This window comes from Nelumbo lutea, chromosome 4 (genome assembly GCF_056320005.1).
Source record: "Nelumbo lutea isolate HS-2025 chromosome 4, American lotus-T2T, whole genome shotgun sequence".
Classification (NCBI taxonomy): Eukaryota; Viridiplantae; Streptophyta; class Magnoliopsida; order Proteales; family Nelumbonaceae; genus Nelumbo; species Nelumbo lutea.
In genome coordinates, this window is record NC_142687.1 from 42555388 (window position 1) to 42576918 (window position 21531).

General features: G+C 36.7%; 1 protein-coding gene and 1 non-coding gene across 2 annotated transcripts; both read right to left on the reverse strand.

Moving 5' to 3' along the window:
• Positions 1–4752: 4752 nt before the first annotated feature.
• LOC148855440 (small nucleolar RNA R71) lies at positions 4753–4859 on the reverse strand. The gene has a single exon (XR_016095173.1). It is a non-coding gene; the product is annotated as a small nucleolar RNA R71 (small nucleolar RNA).
• An 8950-nt stretch (positions 4860–13809) lies between these two features.
• Positions 13810–21250, reverse strand: LOC148855441 (uncharacterized). Its single transcript, XM_088985120.1, has 8 exons — positions 20905–21250; positions 20154–20768; positions 18554–18640; positions 18355–18399; positions 18155–18250; positions 17816–17917; positions 14236–14390; positions 13810–14147 (listed from the first exon to the last, which is right to left on the reverse strand). Exons 2-8 carry the CDS (start codon positions 20730–20732, stop codon positions 14066–14068), a joined length of 1146 nt encoding a protein of 381 aa, XP_088841246.1. The 5' UTR covers positions 20733–20768; positions 20905–21250; the 3' UTR covers positions 13810–14065.
• Positions 21251–21531: the final 281 nt, after the last annotated feature.

A 21531-nucleotide genomic window follows, 5' to 3' on the forward strand; every position in this document is an offset into this window, starting at 1 on the left:
TGACCATGCCTTTGAAAAGTTCCTTATCCAACCTTCCCACCTACCTATCTCTTTTTCCCATTCTGTGGAAAATGGCACAAAAATGCAAAGAGATTTCTTATGAAAGGACTGGGGGAGGAGAAGAAGATTCATCTCGTTAGTTGGGATTAAATTTGTGCTCCAGTGGAAAAAGGTGGTTTGGAGGTGAGGAAACTGAAAGTGTTCGATTCAGCTCTGTTTGGAAAGTGGACTTCTTCGTTGCCCACTTTAGGCTATTCAATTTATCCTCCCAATCTTCTATAGAGGATTGAGTCCTAAGTTGGGTAGTAGAAATAAATTGGCCTTGTGAAACCTTTGGTTCTGCAACAGTCCTCTTTCAGAACACTTCCTTCAATTGTTTCATCTTGCAAAGAATCAAGAAGCGGTAGTGGCTGATTGCCTTAAGTTATTTGGGGAGGCTATTGTGTGGAACCCTACCGTTAGGAGGAATTTTCATGATTGGTTGATTGGCAGCCTAGCTGAGTTGCATGAATTAGTCTCAGTTCAGGAACTTGACAGCAATAGAGAATACAATTGGCATTGAAACTAGGAAGCAGATGGTTTGTTCTCCATGAAATATTTTTCCCTCAAATTATATAAGAGCAATCTTAGGGAGGTCCCAACAACTAAAATCTGGAAACCCTCCTCCCATCTAAACTGAATGCAATGGTTTAGGTGGCTGCTCTAAACAAGTTGTTGAGTTGGGCCGATTTCTAGTTATTGGACCCAGTTATTTATTTCTTATTTTTAAGTTGTTAAGTTAGGAAGTTGTTGTGCTTTAGGCCCATTAGTTTATGTTTTTTAAGTTGTAACTATTCAGCTACTTAAGTAGCCTCCCTACTAAGGGCATTCTTGTAGTCTCTTATTCTTTTAAGTTAAGTATATAATACAAAGAGAGGTTGGCGACCAGAACTAATTCAATTTTGGTTGACATCCTACTCCTTTTCTTATCCTCTTTTCTTCGCTACTACTGAAACTCTTCATCTTTTTCTTTCTCTTGACAATGAATTTATCTAAAACTGCAATCGGTGATTTCTACTTGGTATTAGAGTAGGCCGGAGGTTCCTTGAGTTGTTCTATCATGCAACCCTAGATCAACCAACTGAATGATGATTTAAGGGGCTGATCAAAGATCTCACGTAAGCCTAGTTTTTTTTTATTTTTTGGTGGATCTGTTTTGCCCTGTAGTTGGTCTAGGGTTTCTCATCAAAATTAGGAAAAACTAGAGAAAGGGGGAGAGTCATGTTTCTATTGGACTCTTTAATTTTGACCTAGGAAGTGGTGCCCTAATTTTTTAGGGTTCCTTGGAGTTTTTTGAGAGGGGCGGTTCAAGTCCTACCTGTTTTATAGGTTTAAAGAGGGAGTGACAGCCTCTTCTCTCTCTTGGCTTGTCCCATAGAAAAGGAATCTTTTGTAGGAGGACCATCTAGGGCACCAAAAGGGTGTCATTGGTGCCAAAAGTGATATGTTTGATATTATTGCATATTACAATAACCTTCTACCCCCTTTTTCATAATTATAGAGGGTAACGGAGTTGAAAACAAGCCCATGAGTGAAATTGAACCAATGAGAGGAGGTATCTGAGACCTTTACGGGGCTAGAACCATTACTACAGTTAAGTTGGATGGTTCAAATTACTTAGAATGGTCACAATCTACAAAGATGGCATTGGTGCTTGTGGGAAGTTAGGGTATATCACTGGTGAAGAAGTGAAACTCGAAACTAACATCTCCCAGTGGGTACAAGAAAACTATATGGTGATGATTTGACTATGTAATTCGATGCTGCCCCATATATGTATTTTTTTTTTGTGGGCAAATACAGTTAAGGAAATATAGGATGGGGTTGCAGAAATCTATTCACAAAAGAAGAATGTTGCTAAGACTTATCAGTTGAGAAATCAGATTATTGCTACAAGGTGGGGAGATAAACCTATTTTTGTTTACTTTTCAGCCCTTAAAACCATGTGGTAGGAGATTGACCATCTGGAGATAGTTGTTTGGGAAACCACTATGGTTGCATCTGCCTATCAGAAACTCCTAGAGAAGTACAAGGTTTTTGAATTTCTTGTTGGCCTTAATCCCGAGTATGATATTGCAAGACATCACATTCTTTCCAGGGGCAGTGTTACTCTCTCCCAGGCATATGCCTTTGTGTCAGGGGAAGAGAGCAAGAGAAATGTAATGATGAAAAATTCTGGTTTTGATCAATCTACCATGGTTAGCACTGCGAGACCTAAACAAAGTGGAGACCGGGGTGGCAGTGAAATTAAGAAGGAAGACAAAAATGATTTGATTTGTGACTACTGTAAGAAGCCTAAACACAAAAGAGATACTTGTTGGAAGCTTCATCCTCATCTGGTGCCGAATAAACTAAAAAACAAGAAGGGAAATGCTCACATGGTAGTCACTAGTGACATACCAGCCCCTCCCATTACAGCTACTCTAGAGTTTGTTGTAGTTGTAGTAGTGAGGGCCGAACTTGAGAGATATGGGCAGCTCTTGAACCAACGGGATATAGTTAGTTCTAATTTAGTAACAGGTGGACAATCAGGATAGGTGGTTCTAGTGGAGCACATTCTACTTCCTTTACTCACACAGGTAGTTCACATGCCACTGCAAATTATGTTTCTACGACAAATAAGGAGGGACATCCTTGGATTATAGATTCTAGAGCCTCAAAGCACATGACCACACTATCTTTTCCTCTAACCAGCTCTGTTCTAGCAGAGACAGAGTCTCCATAGCTGATAGATCTCATGTTCCCATTGCTAGGAAGGGGTCTATCAAGATTAATGATTTCATTTTCCTTCCCTTTGACGAAAGCATAAAAATGTATATCTAAAGTGTGCTCAACAATTGACATTTGTAAATTAAAGATCTTAAAAGTAATATTTTTCCATAATAATTTTATAAATGTCAATTTTATTACTTGTGCAATTTTTATGCTGGAGGAATTAATAATTGAATGGATGAAAGCCCAAACATAGGTCAAAGAAACTCAAATCCAAGTTCCATGACCCAAGTATGAGTGCTGATTCGTTTCCCGCTTTACTCTGAACAAGGTCCAATATTTTGGGCATATCTTTCTCTATAAATATCGAAATTTGATAATTATTAAGGCTATGGATAGATAAGAGATAAATATACAATTTATCTGTTGATAAGTTCATCTAAATCAATCTCTATCTAGGCAAAAATTGGGGGATAAGACGTGGATCCAAGCTAAGCAGATTGAGGAGCTTGACAACACAATAAAAAGGAAAAATCTGACCAAAAAGGGGGACGACTTTCAGAGGTTATTTGGTATTATTTTCTCAGTCTTTCATAGAGGAGAAGAGGGGAGAATGACGTCCAAGCGCAGATAAAACTTCAACAAGGCTAGGGAGGATCTTGATCGATGAGTTTTATTTGTTATTTTACTTCGATTCCTTGAGAGATTTCAATGTTTAATTTTGTTCTTGAGAGATTTCTTTTATTATTTTAAGAAACCCTAAAGTTATTTTCTTCAATTTCAATATAAGATTAGTCATGCTCTTTTAATGTGCAATTTGTTAGAAAATAATTCATTGGGTAGATTTATTTTATGAGTTGATCATTGACGACAATACAGTCAATCTGATATATTGTTGTTCTTGGGTAGCTTGTAAGAATAGATCATTTTGTCCTTTATCGAAAAATTAGTTCTCTCAGAACAAATACTTTTGTTCCTGTTGTTGACTTCAAAGTTGTATTTTCCGATTGTTTGTTTGGGATATGAAACTTGCAATTGAGTGATAAATAGGAATCAAATTCGAGACTAGTTAAATTAAATCGATCAAGTGAATCTTGAAACCTTGTTCATCACAATACTACTTTTCATTATTTAATCATCGTTACTTTTATTCAAATATTTTTGTTCTTCTTTTTATTTTTAGAAAATCATTTTTCTAGGTTATTCATTCTTAGTGATAACTCTTTTTGTTGGTTTAATCAGATTCTGTGTGGATTTAACACCTAAAGCTAGACTTCAACGACCGCTTAGGCAAGGGTAATAATTTTGGGTGAGATGCAAAATTTAGCGTTGTTGCCGGGGAAGCCAAATCAACAACTGAGTTTGAACATTTTTTACTTCTCTTTTATTTCTTCTGTTCGTTTCATTTTCTTTAGTTGCATTTTATTTTCTTGATTTTATTTTCCTTTTCTTCTTTTTGTAAGCTAAACAAAAAACAAAATATATATATATATATATAGGAGCCTAGGGAGTATGAATAGACCAAGGGACAAAAGAGGGAGATTTGCTAGACAAATACGAATAGACCCACTACCACTCCCTAAAGAAGTAGCATTTAGTTTGTCCTTTGGTTTTAAAACCATGAGTCAACATGAGGATAATTCTATTAGGTCTTTAAAAGACTACCTACACCCATTCCGAACTGCCACACCATCATGCATCATGTTCCCTTAGAATACACCACAATTTGAGTTCAAACCTGGAATGATCCAACTCTTACATAATTTCCATGGTTTAGACAATGAGAATCCATATGTGCACATTAGGAAATTTGAAGAGGTAGTGGCCACCTTTCATAACCGAGCTGATATTGCAGACATTGTTAGGCTGAAATTTTTCCCTTTTTCCCTGAAAGAGAGAGCTAAGAGTTGGTTATACTCTTTGAGATTGAGATCCATAGGAAAATGGGCGGAGATAACCCAAGTTTTTTTTAACAAATACTTCCTACACCATAAGACCAACAACCTTAAGAGGCAGATCTCAACGTTTTCTCAAAAGGATAGTGAAACCTTATACCAAGCCTGTGAGATATTCAAAGAGCTATAGAACCTGTGTCCGCACCATGGGTATGAAAGTTGGAGATTAGTCAACTATTTTTATGAGGGTTTAAGTAACAGGGAGTGCCAATTCATAGAGATTGTGTAATGGAGAGTTTTTGCAAAAGGATCCTGAAGAAGCCATAGATTACCTGAATGAGTTAGCTGAGAAAGCCCACACGTGGACTGGACCTAGTGCTACTGATTATACTAATAGGTCACGTCCAACTGTGATTTACTATCTTAAGGAGGAAGACAATCTCAAAGCCCAATTAGAAGTTGTAACAAAGGAACTTGAGGCCTTAAAGATGAGAAATAATAAAGTCACCCACACGGTTGCCAGTGTAGAAACTCAAATTTCATGTTTTGTTTGTGGGGGATTGGATCACTTAGCTCAGGATTGCCCAACCTATGGTGATATGAGAGAAGTTTATGAAGAATAACGTAATGCCTTAGGAATGTATAAGAAACATTTCTCACCCTATTCAAAAACCTATAACCCTACCTAGAGGAACCATCCCAATTTTAGTTGGAATGCTAATCAAAACCAACCTACATAATCCAACAATAATTGGAGTGTAGAGGCGCAACCATCTAGATTTCATCATGCACCTCAATACAATGTTCTTCCGAATAGGAATCCTTTAGAGAAAACACTTCAAGCATTTATGGATGAACAAAATAAGACTAACCAAAAGTTTGAATCTGTTCTTGCACAGGTGGTTGAAGAGAATAAGGATATCAAGAGTCAGATAACTAAGCTTACCAATTCTCTTACTATACAAGAGAGAGGCAAAATTCCATCTCAGCCTCAGACCAATCTGAAGGGGTCACATATGGTACAGGAATCCACCTCTGATTCAGAGAACATTATGGGGGTCCACACCATCACTACTCGTAGCGGTAAGGTTTTAGATGGGCCTTTGCCAAGCTCACCTCGCACAAATGTCACAACTTCAAGAAGAACTGAAGATGCCCCCTCAAAAGAGCTAGAAAAGGAGGCTACGATCCAAGTGCCCTTTCCCCAAGCTCTCTGATCTGGAGGAAAAATTTTAGACAACCAATGTGAGATTTTGGAACATTTGAGAGAAGTTAAGATTAATCTACTTTTATTGCATGTGATTAAGCAGGTACCAGCTTATGCCAAGGTGATCAATGATCTATGTACCATGAAAAGGAGACACCATGTCAAGAAAACAGCATTTCAGACAGAACAGGTAAGTGCAGTGATTGAGTAGAGAACATTGCTGAAGTACAAAGATCTAGGGTGCCCCACAATTGCCTGTCATATTGGGACACAAGAGTTCGGTCAAGCTCTCTTGGACTTAGGAGCAAGTGTAAATTCAATGCCTTATTCGGTTTACTTGCAATTAGGTCTTGGAGAGATAAAACCCACGTCTATGGTGTTACAGTTGGCTGACCGTTATATTCGGAAATCGAGGGGGATAGTAGAAGACGTTTTGCTTTAGATTGATAAATTCTATTATCCTGTTGATTTTTTGGTTTTAGATACTTAATCTGTGATTGATAATGAGTTGAAGATTCTGCTTATTTTAGGAAGGCCATTCCTTGCTATAGCCAATGCTCTTATTAATTGTAGGAATGGTTTGATGGATATTTCATTTGGGAATATGACTCTTGAGGTGAATATTTTTCATGTTGGGAAGCATCTCAGAGACGAGGACGAGTGCTATCATACCTACATGATAGACTCTCATTGCAAAGGAAGTAGAAGAAAGGGAAAATTTTGAATCTTTAGAATATCTCCTCTATAATTCTAATTTGAAATCTGAATTTTTGTTTTATCCTATTAATGATGTCTTTAATGCTTCTTCTATTTCTAATGGCATGCATGATAAGTAGAAGAAGTTTTGACAACCACGCTTTAAGGAGTTGCTGCGTGAAAGAGAACAGTTGAAGCCATCTCCTATGGAAACACCAAAAATAGAGTTATCCCCACTTCCTAAAGGATTGAAACATGCATTTTTTGGACCAAGTATTGTTTTGAGACATATCATGTCTGAAAGGGGAGAGCTCTCCGAGTTAATAGACAACAGTTGAAGCATTATGTGGAGAGCGTAAACCAACCTGAGAAGATCACTCTTGTAACTCTAGTCTACACTGCTTAATCAGGTTCTATCTTTTTGCACTATCATTTTATCTTTATTTTCTTTTATTTGTTTTTGTTTTTCTTTTTTTAGTTTTTTTTTTTTTATGTTTCCTTCTTCTAGTTGATAAATTTGCAGGTCTGGTCTTAGTCCATTGCTCAAGTGTCCCCTACCCTTTGCTTTGTTATTTATTTTATTTATTTATTTATTTATTTTTTGCAGTGAGGACACTGTCTCATTCAGGTTGGGGGTGGTAGCATTGCATGTACATAATATGCACACTTTTTATATACATTCTTCTTGTGTGAAAGAGAGACAACCAACACTTTACTTATTGTTTTTATTATGGTAGTTTTTGTGTGAATAAGTTTGCATTGCATGTTTGAGAAGCTTAGATTGGATTTTCTGCTTTTCTATCTAGGTATGATTTTAAAATTATTTGGTTTAAGTCACTTTTTCTATCTTAATTATCAAAGAATAACTTTTGAAAACTTTTTTGTGCACAATACTAAGCTTTGTGGTTTGATGGATGTTCAATATATATATCTAAGAGAATTGTCATGTTTAAGCGCACATTTATCTAGACTCACACATCTTTTGTGAGTGAGTGGAGAGTTGAGGAAACAACTTATGAACTTTCACTGATTTATTGAATTGGTTAGTTGTTGTTTAGAATGACATTACTTGGTTTGTGGAATGTTTGGATGATAAGCTGAATGATAATATTAGTCAATTTTCAGAAAAAAAAAAAGAGAGGGGGAGCTAGTTCGTGTTATGTTACGTGAAGCCTTTGGAATAACATGTGTAATATTAGTTATGTGAGAAACTTTGCACTTTCCCTACTTTGCATTATCAAAAAAAAAGAAAAAAGAAAAAAGAAAAAAGAAAAAAAAAAGAGAAAAAAATTGAAGAAGAAGACTCAGTACAATAAAGTTTCCATCAATTCAAAAGACAAACTTCTTTTCTTAGGGAACAGTCTTTTTCACTAGGCTCGATTTCTATTTGTATTGCTCTCGTATTTGATTTATCGAAATCCTGAAACTGGTTTGTGGTAAGAATGGTGGAGTTCTAAACAGCTAACTTTCCTATCTTCTGATCAGTGATCGTTTGTTTATTTAACCGTAAATTTGCCTTTTCATTGAGTGATTATCTGATTTCCAACTCCATAAAAGAAATACATTGCCTTAAAATAGCTTACCTGTGAGGATATGGAGTTGAGGCTTTTACTTTGATTAATTCTCAAGGCTATATGTATTGTGGTTTGTGGTACGAAGGTTTTGTTTAGTTTACATACATTCAATTTTGGAAGTTATAATTGAAGTAATTTTGATAGCATTGGTGATATTTTCTCGACCTTTTTGTTTGAAATGCCCAAGTGATTTTGCTAGATTTCTGTTTAAGCTAATCATCATGCTTTGTCTTTTTATTTGCATTTAAATTGTTAGGGACTAGCAATAACTTGGTTGGTGGTTGTGATGAAAGTATGAAAATGTATATCTAAAGTGTGCTCAGCAATTGACATTTGTAAAATAAAGAGCTTAAAAGTAATATTTTTCCATAATAATTTTATAAATGTCAATTTTATTATTTGTGCAATTTTTATGCTGAAGGAATTAATAATTGAATGGAGGAAAGCCCAAACATAGGTCCAAGAAACCCAAACCCAAGTTCCATGACCCAAGTATGAGTGTTGATTCATTTCCCGCTTTACTCTGAATAAGGTCTGGTATTTTGGGCATATCTTTCTCTACAAAAGTCAAAATTTGATGATTCTTGAGGTTATGGATAGATAAGAGATAGAGCTATAATTCATCTATTGATAATTTCCTCTAAATCAATCTCTATTTAGGCGAAAATTGGAGGATAAGACGCGGATCTGGGCTGAGTAGATTGAGGAGCCTGGCAATACAATAAAAAGGAAAAATCTGACCAAAAAGGGGGACGACTTTCAAAGGTTATTTGGCATTATTTTCTCAATCTTTCACAGAGGAGAAGAGGGGAGAAAGATGTCCAAGAGTGGCTAAAGCTTCAATAAGGGTAGGGAGGATCTTGATCGATGAGTTTATTTGTTATTTTACTTTGATTTCTTGAGATATTTCTTTTATTATTTTGATAAACCCTGAAGTTATATTCTTCAATTTCCATATAAGATTAGTCATGCTCTTTTTATGTGCAATTTGTTAGAAAATAATTGATTTGTTATATTTATTTTATGAGTTGATCATTGACTGCAATATGTCAATCTGATATATTATCGTTCATGGGTAGCTTATAAGAATAGATCATTCCATTGTTTATCGAAAATTAATTATCTCAGAACAAATACTTTTGTTCTTGTCGTTAGCTTCAAAGTTATATTTTCCGGTTGCTTGTTTGGGATGTGAAACTTGCAATTGAGTGATAAATAGGAATCAAAGTCGAGACTAGTTAAAGCAAATCGATCAAGTGAATCTCGAAACCTTGTTCATCACAATACTACTTTTCATCATTTAACCATCATTACTTTTATTCAAATATTTTGCTATTCTTTTTATTTTTAGAAAATCATTTTTCTAGGTTATTCACTCTTAGCGATAACTCCTTTTCTTGGTTTAATAAGCTTCTCTGTGGATTTGACACCTAAAGCTACGCTTCAACGACATCTTAGCCAAGGGTAATAATTTTGGGTGAGACACCCTCTATCCTGCATGTTCCCAGATTGAGTACTAACCTGTTATCTGTTAGTAGTTTGACTAAGAACCTTAACCAATCAGTAATTTATTCTCCTAATCATTGTATTTTGCAAGATCTGGAATCAAAGAGGACGATTGGGAGTGATCGTGAAGTGAACAGAATCTACCTCTTGGATGTGCTACCTCCTCATCAAGGTCATCATGTCAGCAGGGATAGTGAGTCAGGGTTTGTGAGTCAGATTATGCTTTGGCATAATCGTTTAGGTCATTTGTCTTTTTCTTCTTTGAATTTCTTGTTTTCAAAGCTTTTTGAGTCTGTTAATTTGTCAAGTCTAGAATGTGAAGGTTGTCAACTTGAAAAACATTGTAGACATTAAAAGATGTCCATCTCCTTTTGATGTTATTCATTTTGATATGTGGGGATCTTATCATGTTCATTCTATGGGTGGTGATCGATATTTTCTCTTATTTGTTGATGGTTTTTCTTGATATTCTTGGATTTACTTAATGAGATTCTGAGATGAGGTACTATCCTTGGTATGACAATTTCATCAGATGGTGCTAACACAATTTGGGATACGAATAACGGTGTTCAGATCAGACAATGTTAGGAAATATTTTGAAAAACATCTTGCTTCGTATTTGTTAGAATATGTTGTTGTCCATTCGAGTAGTTGTTCCTACAGTCCACAGTAGAATAGTGTTGTAGAGAGGAAGAACAGGCACATTGTTGAGATTGCAAGAAGCATGATGATCACATTTACAGTTCCAGTTCATTTTTGGGGTGATGCAGTTATCACAATAGTCTTTTTGATTAACAGAGTGCCCTCCCGTATACTTAGATTCAGCACCCCATTCAGTCTCCTTTTTCATGAGGGGGTGATGTTCCATATTCCTCTCAAAGTGTTTGGGTGTTTTTGCTTTGCACCATTCTTGGTCCTAATTGTTCGAAACTTGATCCGAAGGCAAAGAAGTGTGTCTTCCTTGGATATGTAGAAAATCAGAAAGGGTACTACTGCTATGATCAAGTCTCTAGGAGTCGGTATGTTACAATGGATGTCACCTTTTTTGAGTCCACATCCTTCTTCTCGAAGAATCATTTTCAGTGGGAGTGTTTTGGGGAGGTGAGTGAGCAGTCTATCCCTCTTCCGGTTCCAGTTCCTGTGTCCGCTCTAGTGTCTAATCCTCCTATGCCACCTACCTTACTACATCCCTTGCATCCTGCTTCTCAATGTTACTCACGACAAAGACTTCATAGGGAAGTTGATTCCACTGCAGCAGAACTCACATCACTTTCTATCGGTTCCTTGGAGACTCCAGATTCAACTGACACGGATTCAAGTATTCCTCTTGATCTCTCTATTGTTTCAGTTCCCATTGATTCTACTAATCCCATTACAAATAACCTTGACCTTCCTATTGCTTTCAAAAAAGGAAAAGAAAGTGTACTTCTCATTGTATTTCATAGTATTTATCATATAGTAGACTTTCTCCTTCCTATCGTGCTTTCTTTTTCTCTCTTGATTTTGTGTCTATACACAAGGGTATTAGTGAAGCTTTCTCTAAACCTGAGTGGAAGACATCTATGCAGGAAGAGATGAAAGCCTTAATTAAGGAAAAAAAATGGGAGATTGCCGACCTACTTGAGGGCAAGGAGACTATTGGATGCAAATGGGTTTACACTGTCAAATATAAGGCAGATGGAAGTATAGAAAGATATAAGGTCGGACTTATTGCAAAAGGGTACACACAGACCTATGGCATTAATTACTTAGAGACCTTTGCACCGGTTGCAAAGATGACTTCTATTTTAATACTTCTTTCTCTTGTTTCCACATACTTTTTGCCCCTGTTTCAACTTGATGTGAAGACTAATTTCCTAAATGGAGATCTGCAAGAGGAAGTGTATATGAATCTTCCTGCTAATTTCTACAGTGATGCTGAAAAGGGAAAGGTATGCAGACTTAAAAAGTCACTTTATGGTTTAAAGCAGTCACCTATAGCATGGTTTGATAGGCTCAGGAAGGACTTAGTTGTTTTTGGCTACTCTCAGACTCAATCTGACCATACCTTGTTTGAGAAGCGGCGGGAATTCTTAGTGTCAGTCCTAATTGTTTATGTGGATGATATTGTTGTTACATGGAATGACCTAAGTGAGATTGACAGTCTGAAAAAGAATCTACATAGGGAATTTGAAATTAAGGATCTTGGAGAGTTTAAGTACTTCTTGGGCATTAAAATTGCAAGATCAAAACATGGAATTTTTATTTCTTAGAGGAAGTATGTTTTGGATCTTCTACAAGAAACAAGGAAGCTTAGGACAAAGGTAATCAGTATTCCTATTGATCAGAATAACATAATTAATGCATCAGAAGGTGAGCTGGTAAAGGACATTGGGAGATATCAGACTTGTGGGGCAGCTACTGTATTTGTGTATGGCAAGACCAGACATCTCCTATGCAGTGAGTGTGGTGAGTCAATACATGCATGCCCCACGAGTTCAGCATTGAGAGGTTGTTGACATGATTCTTGTTTATCTAAAGGGACATCCAAGCAAAGGCATACTATTTGCTAATCATGGACAGTTGAAGCTAGAGACTTATATAGATGCTGATTGGGCAGGATGCCTTGATGACAGGAGATCTACTTTAGGAGTCTACACCCTTGTTGGGAGTAACCTAGTTTCATGAAAAAGTAAGAAACAAATAGTGGTGGTAAGATCAAGTGCAGAAGTAGAATACAGGACCATGGCACATGGACTTTCAAAACTTCTCTAGATCCGTTCCTTGTTATGAGAGATTGGTGTAAAGGTAGAAGAACCTATGATGTTGTACTATCATAATCAGGCAGCAATTAACGTTGCCTATAACCCAGTTCAACATGACCGAACAAAGCACATTGAAGTGGATAGACACTTCATCAGAGAAAGGGTGACTTCTGGGGAAATTTGTCTCCTCTACATTGCTTCTAATCTGCAGCTTGCTGATGTTCTCACAAAAGGTGTTGTAAGAAATAAGTTAGAGCATGATCTACGCAAGTTGGGAATGTGTGACATTTACTCCCAATTTGAGGGGGAGTGTTGAGTTGGGCTGATTTTTAGTTATTGAGCCCAATTATTTATTTCTTATTTTTAAGTTGTTAAATTAGGAAGTTGTTGGGCTTTAGGCCCATTAGTTTATGATTTTACTAAGGGCATTCTTATAATCCCTTATTCTTTTAAGTTGAGTATATAATACAAAAAGATGTTAACGACCAGAACTAATTCAATTTTAGTTGACATCCTACTCCTTTTATTCTCCTCTTTTCTTCTCTACTACTAAACTCTTCATCTTCTTCTTCTTTCTTTTCACAAGGAATTTATCTAAAATTACGATGAGTGATTTCTACTCAAGTGTTTAACAAAATCTAATCTAACTAGAAGAGGGGTTCAGAACGTCAGATCGTTGACCAGAACTGAGTGCTTTGTGGGCAGGTTATGGAAGAAACTAATCACCTGTTTCTCCATTTTCTCATTTACATCAAGTTAGTGGGGTCATTATCTCTCTACCTTGGGGATGAACTAGGTTATATGCCCGACTCTGTTCTTTGGAGCTAGGATCTTCCTAGTCTTTCAAAGTTTGCTAGATGTACCTGGTTAGCATTCTAGCAGCAATAATTGCCACAATCTAGACTGAAAGAAACAAAAGGATCTTCCAAAAGACCTCCAAAGATTTGGGTGAGCCAGGGCCTGTTGTACTCTTTTAATAACAAACAAACAAAAAAAAAAGATATTAGGACCACATCTTTTAGTGTATGCAATTTGTATGATACGAACGAAAAACATATGCTATTGAAAAACTTTAAGCACGCAGAGACCCACGTGAATTGAATAAATATAGTTGATTGGTTACCAATTGGTTTATGGGTTGATTGATTATTAGCATTCTAGGTAACATAACTTTGGTATAACATAGTATGGTAATTTTTAAGCATTTTCTTTAAAAGCAAAAAATAAAATAAAGGAAAAAAGTATTGGACAAACCTCAATTCAGCCCAACCCAACCCAACTTTGTATCCTTCAAATTACATCTAATTAAAGTTTGAGTTGGGGTGTTAATGTTGTTAAATTCGTAAGTAAAAAATAAAAAAGCTTAATGAATCAATGTTTTATCAGTTAAACCGTCAGTCGTTCAGCCCATAGGAAATGTCAAAATTAAACTGCAATTCTGTAAATTAAAATCTAAATGCATTCACCTCTGACGGTGTGGAAATTAAGCCATGTTCATGGATAGCAAAATTTTTCTAATGGTTCTTTCCAGACAGCACATGCGGTCCATTAATACATGAATCACTATCATTGTTCACAGTGATACATCATCATAAACCACTCAAAATTGTTTCGCCTTACCATAATAGTGAAAATAAATCCAAGAAACGAACGCATCTCTAATTGAGATTCATTTACTAGGATCAACTGCAACTACAGCAACATCTCTGCAATCTGTACTGCATTAAGAGCAGCTCCCTTGCGTACCTGATCACCGCAAACAAAGATATCCAACCTGTTTGGGAAATAACTTTCTTTTCAGTATGGTGTTATGCAGTTAAAATTTTTCAAAAAAGAATTGACAAACTGTGAATGTATCTCACCCATAATTTCCATCTTGAGACAGATCTTGGCGTATCCTTCCAACCGCAACATCATCTTTGTTTGACACCTCCAATGGGGTAGGGAAATGATTAGAAGCTCGATCATCAACAATCACCACACCTGCAGCTCTCTTCAGAATATCCCTTGCAGTGTCCTGGACAGAAGTTAAAAGAAAAAAAAAATCATCATTATCTAATTCTAAGTCTTATTACAGCTATATGGGTATAAATCCTGTTTTACCATTCTGCAATGTTTAATGCCATATCCATTGGTAAATTTTGAGCACTCAAATCATTTCTTACTACTTCGACCCATGTCCTTTTTGATCTGCCCCTAACCCTTCTCGCTCCTTCAAAAAACATAACGTTCAAATTCAAAGTATAAAGCATAGGATGCAATTAACTTGAGGAAAGAGGAGATGGTGGGTGCAGTGGGGTGATGCAGGGACATCCAGTAGACCATCTCAGATCCCATGATGAATCACATCTGAAGTATGATAGGAGTCATAGGATCCACAGATCTCTCCCTACAATCTGTTGATATGGCCAAGTCAGAATTCTCAGATACCATCCTTGGGCCAGTTGTACAGCTTGAAAAGGTGATCTAAATTTGGTTGCTTGTATAAAATTAGCGCCTCATAGAGTGAATCCCACACATCTTTGATAGGATCTTAATTGATCTGTAAAGGATCATACTTTGTTTCACTTGCTTAGATCTGTGAGACCAGAGAATGCTGTATGTTTTCTTTTATTAGAGCTATTTTGCAAGTAGGAACCCACAGTGCAGGTTGCCTCTGTTCTGTTCTTTGATAACAATTCCCAGTAGGTGACTAATGGTTGGATAACTTATTAGTTCCTAAACTAGAATACTAACTTGAGAGTAATCCAGGGCACATCGATCCCCCCCCCCCTAGGTGATGGTCAGATAACTTATTAGTTCCTACAACTGTTCATTAACTTGACAGTAATCCAGGGAAACATCGATTCTCTCACTCCCTTGATTAGTAATGATGATCAAAGAGATCCTATTAAAGATGTCACAATTCATCCATATCATTCTACTGAAGCTTTTTGGTAAGGTTGCTGCTTCATTCATTTCTCAGTCCTGATCTACTAAAGGTCACTACCCAATGTTGGTCCCAGCCATCTGGGGTAGACTGGGTATGGTCCTACCCAATGATCAGCTGAAGTTTTAATTCTGGGGTCGTGTTTTGGTTTGCTGAGAAAGGGCAAAATGGTAATTTTCGGTGGGGTATCTTAATTCTTGTTGAGCATGATTTAAATAGGTACTTTGAGGTTTTAGAAATTAAATCCATTAATAAAGTTTGTTGATTCAAATGCTATATACAATCCATTTCATATCAACCTTCTCTTCAGGAATTGGAGGTGTTTTTAGGGATGCTACAGGGAAAGTGGTAACTTTGATTTCTGGGCCGATCAGAGTAGGGGACTCTGCAAGAGAAGAATTATTAGCCGTACACCAAGGACTGAAACTAGCAAAGCAACAGGGTTCTAAGAATCTGGAGATTGAAGACAACTCAAATCTGGAATCTCTTGGATGAATGACAGCAGTCCAGGTGTTTGGATGTTCAGAGATACAATATGAGAAATGAAGAACATAGCAAAGGAATTAGAGGCAAATTTCAGATGGGTAAAGGGGACAGTAAATAGGATGGCGGACTGTTTGGAAAAACAAGGGATGTATAGGGATCAATTGCTTTGGGCAGATCTGTAACAGGGGCTATTTAAGTTTGAAAAGAATTTATTTTCTTTTCCTTTGTATCAGCAACACATTGTAATGTTTTTCAGCAATTTTTAATGAATTGATTACTGACTACTGATAAAAAAAAAAGTCAATTCCATTAATGAAGTATGTTGATTAAAAGGTTCAGGTCTGAAATGTGTTTTTTTAAATAGTATAGTTAACAAATATTCTAGTAAATTAATGTCCTGAAAAGTGTAGTTGACAGGCAATTACACTTTGTTCCAACCTTTTCTTGAATAAATAGTATCATTTCTGAATCTATTGAAGTTCTTGCTCCTCTTAGTAGGTTCAACAAATAATTATCAGCTTATTCTTCATCGTTCTACTTAGTTCTATTTTTCATTTCTTCCTAAGGTCAAGTTCACTGTTGCTCTACTTCTTAATCTCGGATTCGTGTGGTTCTTCTCGTTATTAATATCCTTATTGAATCACTTGGTGAAAGCACATCAAAAGGGAATAACATTGTAACAATTGGGTTTCAATTACGGACATCTACTTTGTTGAATGGAATTAATTTAGGCACTAGTGAAATAAATTAAGAATGTTATACAGTTGGGAGTTGGAAGCTTTATAAAATGGGGTTCAATTCTATTGTTATGAAGTAATAAAGCCCAACACATCCTTCATTAAGGGGTTTCTAGCCAACAGTTTTGGTGTTAGCCATTTAATTAAAGATTTACCAGCCAAGATTGCAGGGCTCTTTCATAAATGTAAACACATTGATCTGAAGGACTAAAGTAAAACAATTTACAATGGAAAACCATGATTTCTTACATCTCATTGCAAGTTATATAGAGGAATCATAATCAATGCAGAGTGATTGTTAATTAGGAGCATTTTAAGGTTATCACATTCACAGCAACGATGAACACCCAAAAACCTAACACCTACATAAAATCACTACAGGAATTACACAATTAGTCTACAATCAATGTTTTGAAAACTAGAGAAGGCATCAAACCAGAAAGGGGACTGGTTTTGGTTTTCCTAATTTAACCCGGTGGTTCCACTTCAAGATTGTCTGAACCAGTTATGTAGGACCAACTGCTCTGGTATCAATTGAACTGAAAGGGGGCCCCTTCAGTTCAACTGGTCAGCTCGTCCAGTTGTTGAAACATTGATCACAATAATGACATGGTTGAACATGAAAGCGAAGCTAGAAGCTCCAGATCTACTGCTCTGGTATCAAATGGTTGAACATGGGCCCCTTCCGGTTCAAATGGTCAGCTGGTCTGGTTGTTGAAACAATGATTACAATAAAATGCTTGAACATTAAGGTAGAGCTAGAAGCTCTAGACCTACAAGAAAACATATGCAACACCAAAAAGATGTTTTTGCAGAAAAATACACCAAACAAGAAACAAAGGCCACAATAAAATAAGATATCCACACAACGTCAATGCTCAACTGCAGAGAGTATTTTGTCCCAATTCAAACCTGAGACCACTTGCCAGTGGAGGTGGTGCCACAACCACCCAGATAAGAATGGATTAGCTAGAAATAGGCACTTCAAACATTCAGAAGAGATTAGTATTAACACAAGAAAAAGGCTAAAAGAAGGACTTGCAGTAGAACAACAATATTCAGAGTGTAAATAAGTTGTTGTCAAACACTATTAAAGTAGAATATAACATGATATAAAACAATCCCAAAATATACCGACATAGATATCATAGAATTTGTGCATTTTGAAACAATCAGAAAAGCATGCATATTCATTATTTCAAGGTTTTTAATAACATTTAAATCCAAGTATTTATATCTCCATGAATAATGGGAATTTGAAAAGCAACAGTATCCAAATTTCAGTCTTACCTCATCAAGTGACTTCTCAAATTGTAAATTAATGCTTTCAGCATGTGCACGCATCACAGGGACTCGAATACAAGTGGCAGTCACCTTGACATTCGGATCATTCTGAATAAAATTAAAGCAAAAGTACTTTAGGTAGATTCAATGGTCATTAGCTTCTATCATCAAGGGAATTCCAAGATGATCAAATCTTAAAGAATGCCTAAATATAATATTTAACTAAGAAAAGCATATGAGATAGGTTAGATGGTTTGTGGCTTATAAGTTCAAAAACCAAGGGAACTCCAAGGAAGAGTTAGATGACTAAATCAAAAGAATGAGAAGATTCAACCAAATGCTTACCCAAATTTTCCTGGTCTCCTTCACCATTTTCATTTCCTCTTCATTATACCCATTTGAGAGGATGGGTGCATTGTGTGAGAACAAATTAAAAGCATACTGCATAAGGTGCAGGATAAGAAGTTAGTCTCACTGATTGGATGAAACATGCATCTAACCATGCTCACTAAGATAGACAACATGTGGATGAAATAAAGACATACCTGTTGCTTAAAAATATTACAAGTTGGCCTTTTCCCCTCCAGAACCTTATATTACAAACAAACAGAAATGTTAGCTTGGCCCAGACAATAATAGCAATCAACTTTGTCCTCTGTTAAATGGTTTAAAAAGCAATGGCTGAATAATAATAATAATAATAGTAGTAATAGTAATAATAAGGTATAGTGAAACAGAAGAAACCTCACGTGTCTGCAGTTCAAGCTCTTCCATTGCAGCAGCACCAGCACCACTAGCTGCCTGATATGTGCTCACGACCATTCGAATTACCTACAACATTTACATAGCATACAAAGCCTTAGTGTCCATTCTGAGTGCTAAAAATTGCAACTTCCAATACATCATTTAGTTCTTTATGATGGAGGCTTGCAAACTCTCACAATGACAAGTAATGCAAAGTTAACAAGCCACTATCATCAAATGACCACAAATATTTGAAGGAAGAAAGGACAACATGACTAGGATAGAATTGTGCCAAGTCACCATGTATCGGTTGAATTTTAACCAAACAAAACTGCCTGAAGTAAACTGCTGAATCATTTAACTCTAACTATAATGGGGGTCAGATGTGGAGAAAAACCACGAAAAGCTAAACATTAAAAGTTCCTACAAAGCATTCGCAAGTTCTTCCAATAATCTAGCATCATTTACCAAACATTGTTCTCTAGCGTGCTACCTCCAAATCAATGCTGAACTTAAGGAATAAAAATAATGTCACTTAACCTCTACATTATGTTCATCACTAGTTGGCTCGAAAATAAAAAGGAAAAAAAAAAATCACTACTTTCTTGTCTGAAACTTCAGGCCAATGAAAGATAAGCACAATAGGGTGCTCATAATTTAATACGAGCATCCTTGTAGAATCATCACTGATTTCTATTCTCTTCTCTCTCAAAATGAATAAGAAGGATTAGTTCAGGCACAGAAAAGAAATGGAAAAATTAAAAAGAAAAAGATTTTCTTTTTTGGAAAAGGTAAGGCAATTTATGCAGATACTGTGAAGACTCCAGGCTTGACAAACCAACCCCCTCCCCACCCTTTCGAAATGAAGTACTCAATGCCAAGTCTGGAAAGGACAGACCCCAAACTAGTTCAGCCTCCTTACTCTTCTCCTAGTTAAATCATCTACCAAGTTGTTAGCAGATTTCCATATCCAATGGAAGTGAAATGTTCCTTATTGCTACTATGCTTTCACTTATCCAAGATGGTGATGAAGAAACCATGAATCCTTTCTCTATCCCTTATCCATCCAATCATAACCTGTGGATCCCTTTCCACTGCCACCGTATAGTAAACTAGTGGTTGAATCAGCAGTTAGCTCATTTGGAGAAACAACAAAGAAAAATTCATGTTCCGTTGTTACTGGTATATCTAGGCATTGCCTTATGTCCATAATAGCAGTAATTATTTATGTGTTATAGGTCCTCTCACCCTACTACGGGCAGAGCAGCACCTGCTTTTGTTATCACACTCGAGGATGTGAAAATTCTGAATGGAGGGCACTTGTTCAAGTTCAAGAAGAAGCTAAATCAAGAAATTACAAACATGTTCTTTCTGATGCAGAGAGCATGGCGTGGAAGCTGAAAAATCCTACTCTCGACTGTGATTGGGTTGAACAATCTCTGAGGGAACAAGCTCTATCTTTAACAAAATGCTTTGAATCCTTTTGTATATATCATATTAATAGAGAACAGATAAAGGACTAGATGTACAAAGTTCTGCTATGCAAATATATTCTCTTTCGAGTTTGCAAAAAATTGAAAACAAATAAAAAGAAATGTACCTTGGCATGGTGATGTAGAGGCGTGGCAGCCATCAAACATATAATAGTAGAACAATTAGGATTAGAAATCAGAGCTCCCTTTCCAGACCCAAGCTTAATATGAGCCATTGCATCCGGGTTCACCTCCGGAATGACAAGTGGGACCTTCTCATCCATCCTAAATGCAGAGCTGTTATCGACGACAATGGAGCCACTATCAACTGCAATTGGTCCAAACTTTTTACTAATGGAACCTCCAGCACTGAAGAGAGCAATATCAATGCCATTGAAGCTGTCTTCAGTTAGCTCTTCAATGACATAATCTTTGTCCTCAAAAGTCAGCTTCTTTCCGGCTGAGCGCTTGCTGGCAAGCATGCGAATGTTTCGGTAAGGGAAATCTCGGTCGGAGAGGACTTGCAGGAACTCTTGGCCGACGGCGCCTGTGACGCCGACAATGGCCAGTGATGGGCCGTCTTCCTTGAGACCCATCCGCACAGTGAAGGCACCGCTTCTTCTTCTGGAAGTGGATGTGTTCACTGCGAAGCTGGTGGCACGCCCATTGAGTGGGTAGTGATATTGAGAAACAACTGCAGCCCCCATTTTTTTTTTCTTTCCGGGATTCTGTGCACACTTTCACTGTAGAAACAATGCAAGATGAGATAGGGAAAGATGAAAAGAAAGCAAAAACATATCAAAATCGAACTAACGCATAAACCCCAAATTTCTTTCTTGATTTGCAGATGATTAACAGGAAATACAAACCGACTCTTACCGGTAACAAGAGAAGCTCGAAGAGAACTGAGACTCGGATAAGAGTAGGTGCTCTACTGTTGTTCTTCGAGCGTTCACCGCGTAAACAAGATAGATGACGTTTTCCCGACTTGCTGAATAAACTCTGAAATCTGAACACGGTGAGATACTGAGACACCAAAGTAGGATTTATATATACATTCAAAAAGCAAAGCAAAACATAGGGCTGCAAATGGTATGCTTCGCGGGTGCCAGAAGCCTGCGGCTAAACGGGTGAAGTCTCAAGCTGATTGTAACAGAGACCTGGTATCGAATCCCGTCACTCATTTGGGCTGGGGGTAATTAATGCCTTTAGTGTGTATTCCATTACCCACAAAAAAATCCATTTAAATATAAAATAGTAAAATACTTTGCAAGTTGAAGTTGGTAATATTTAAATATAAAAGTTACTTTTAAAATAAAAAATGTATCGTAAAAGCTATTTGTAAAGAAAAAAAAATTACTTTTGGGTTAAAAATATAGAAAAGAAAAAATACTGAAATTAATTATAGATTACAGCTCTGTAGTCTGTGGACTCTGTACAAAGTCAAAACCGGTGCGCCGCAAGGAGAAGAGAACGATTCAATTACAGATTAGCGCTGTGTACTTC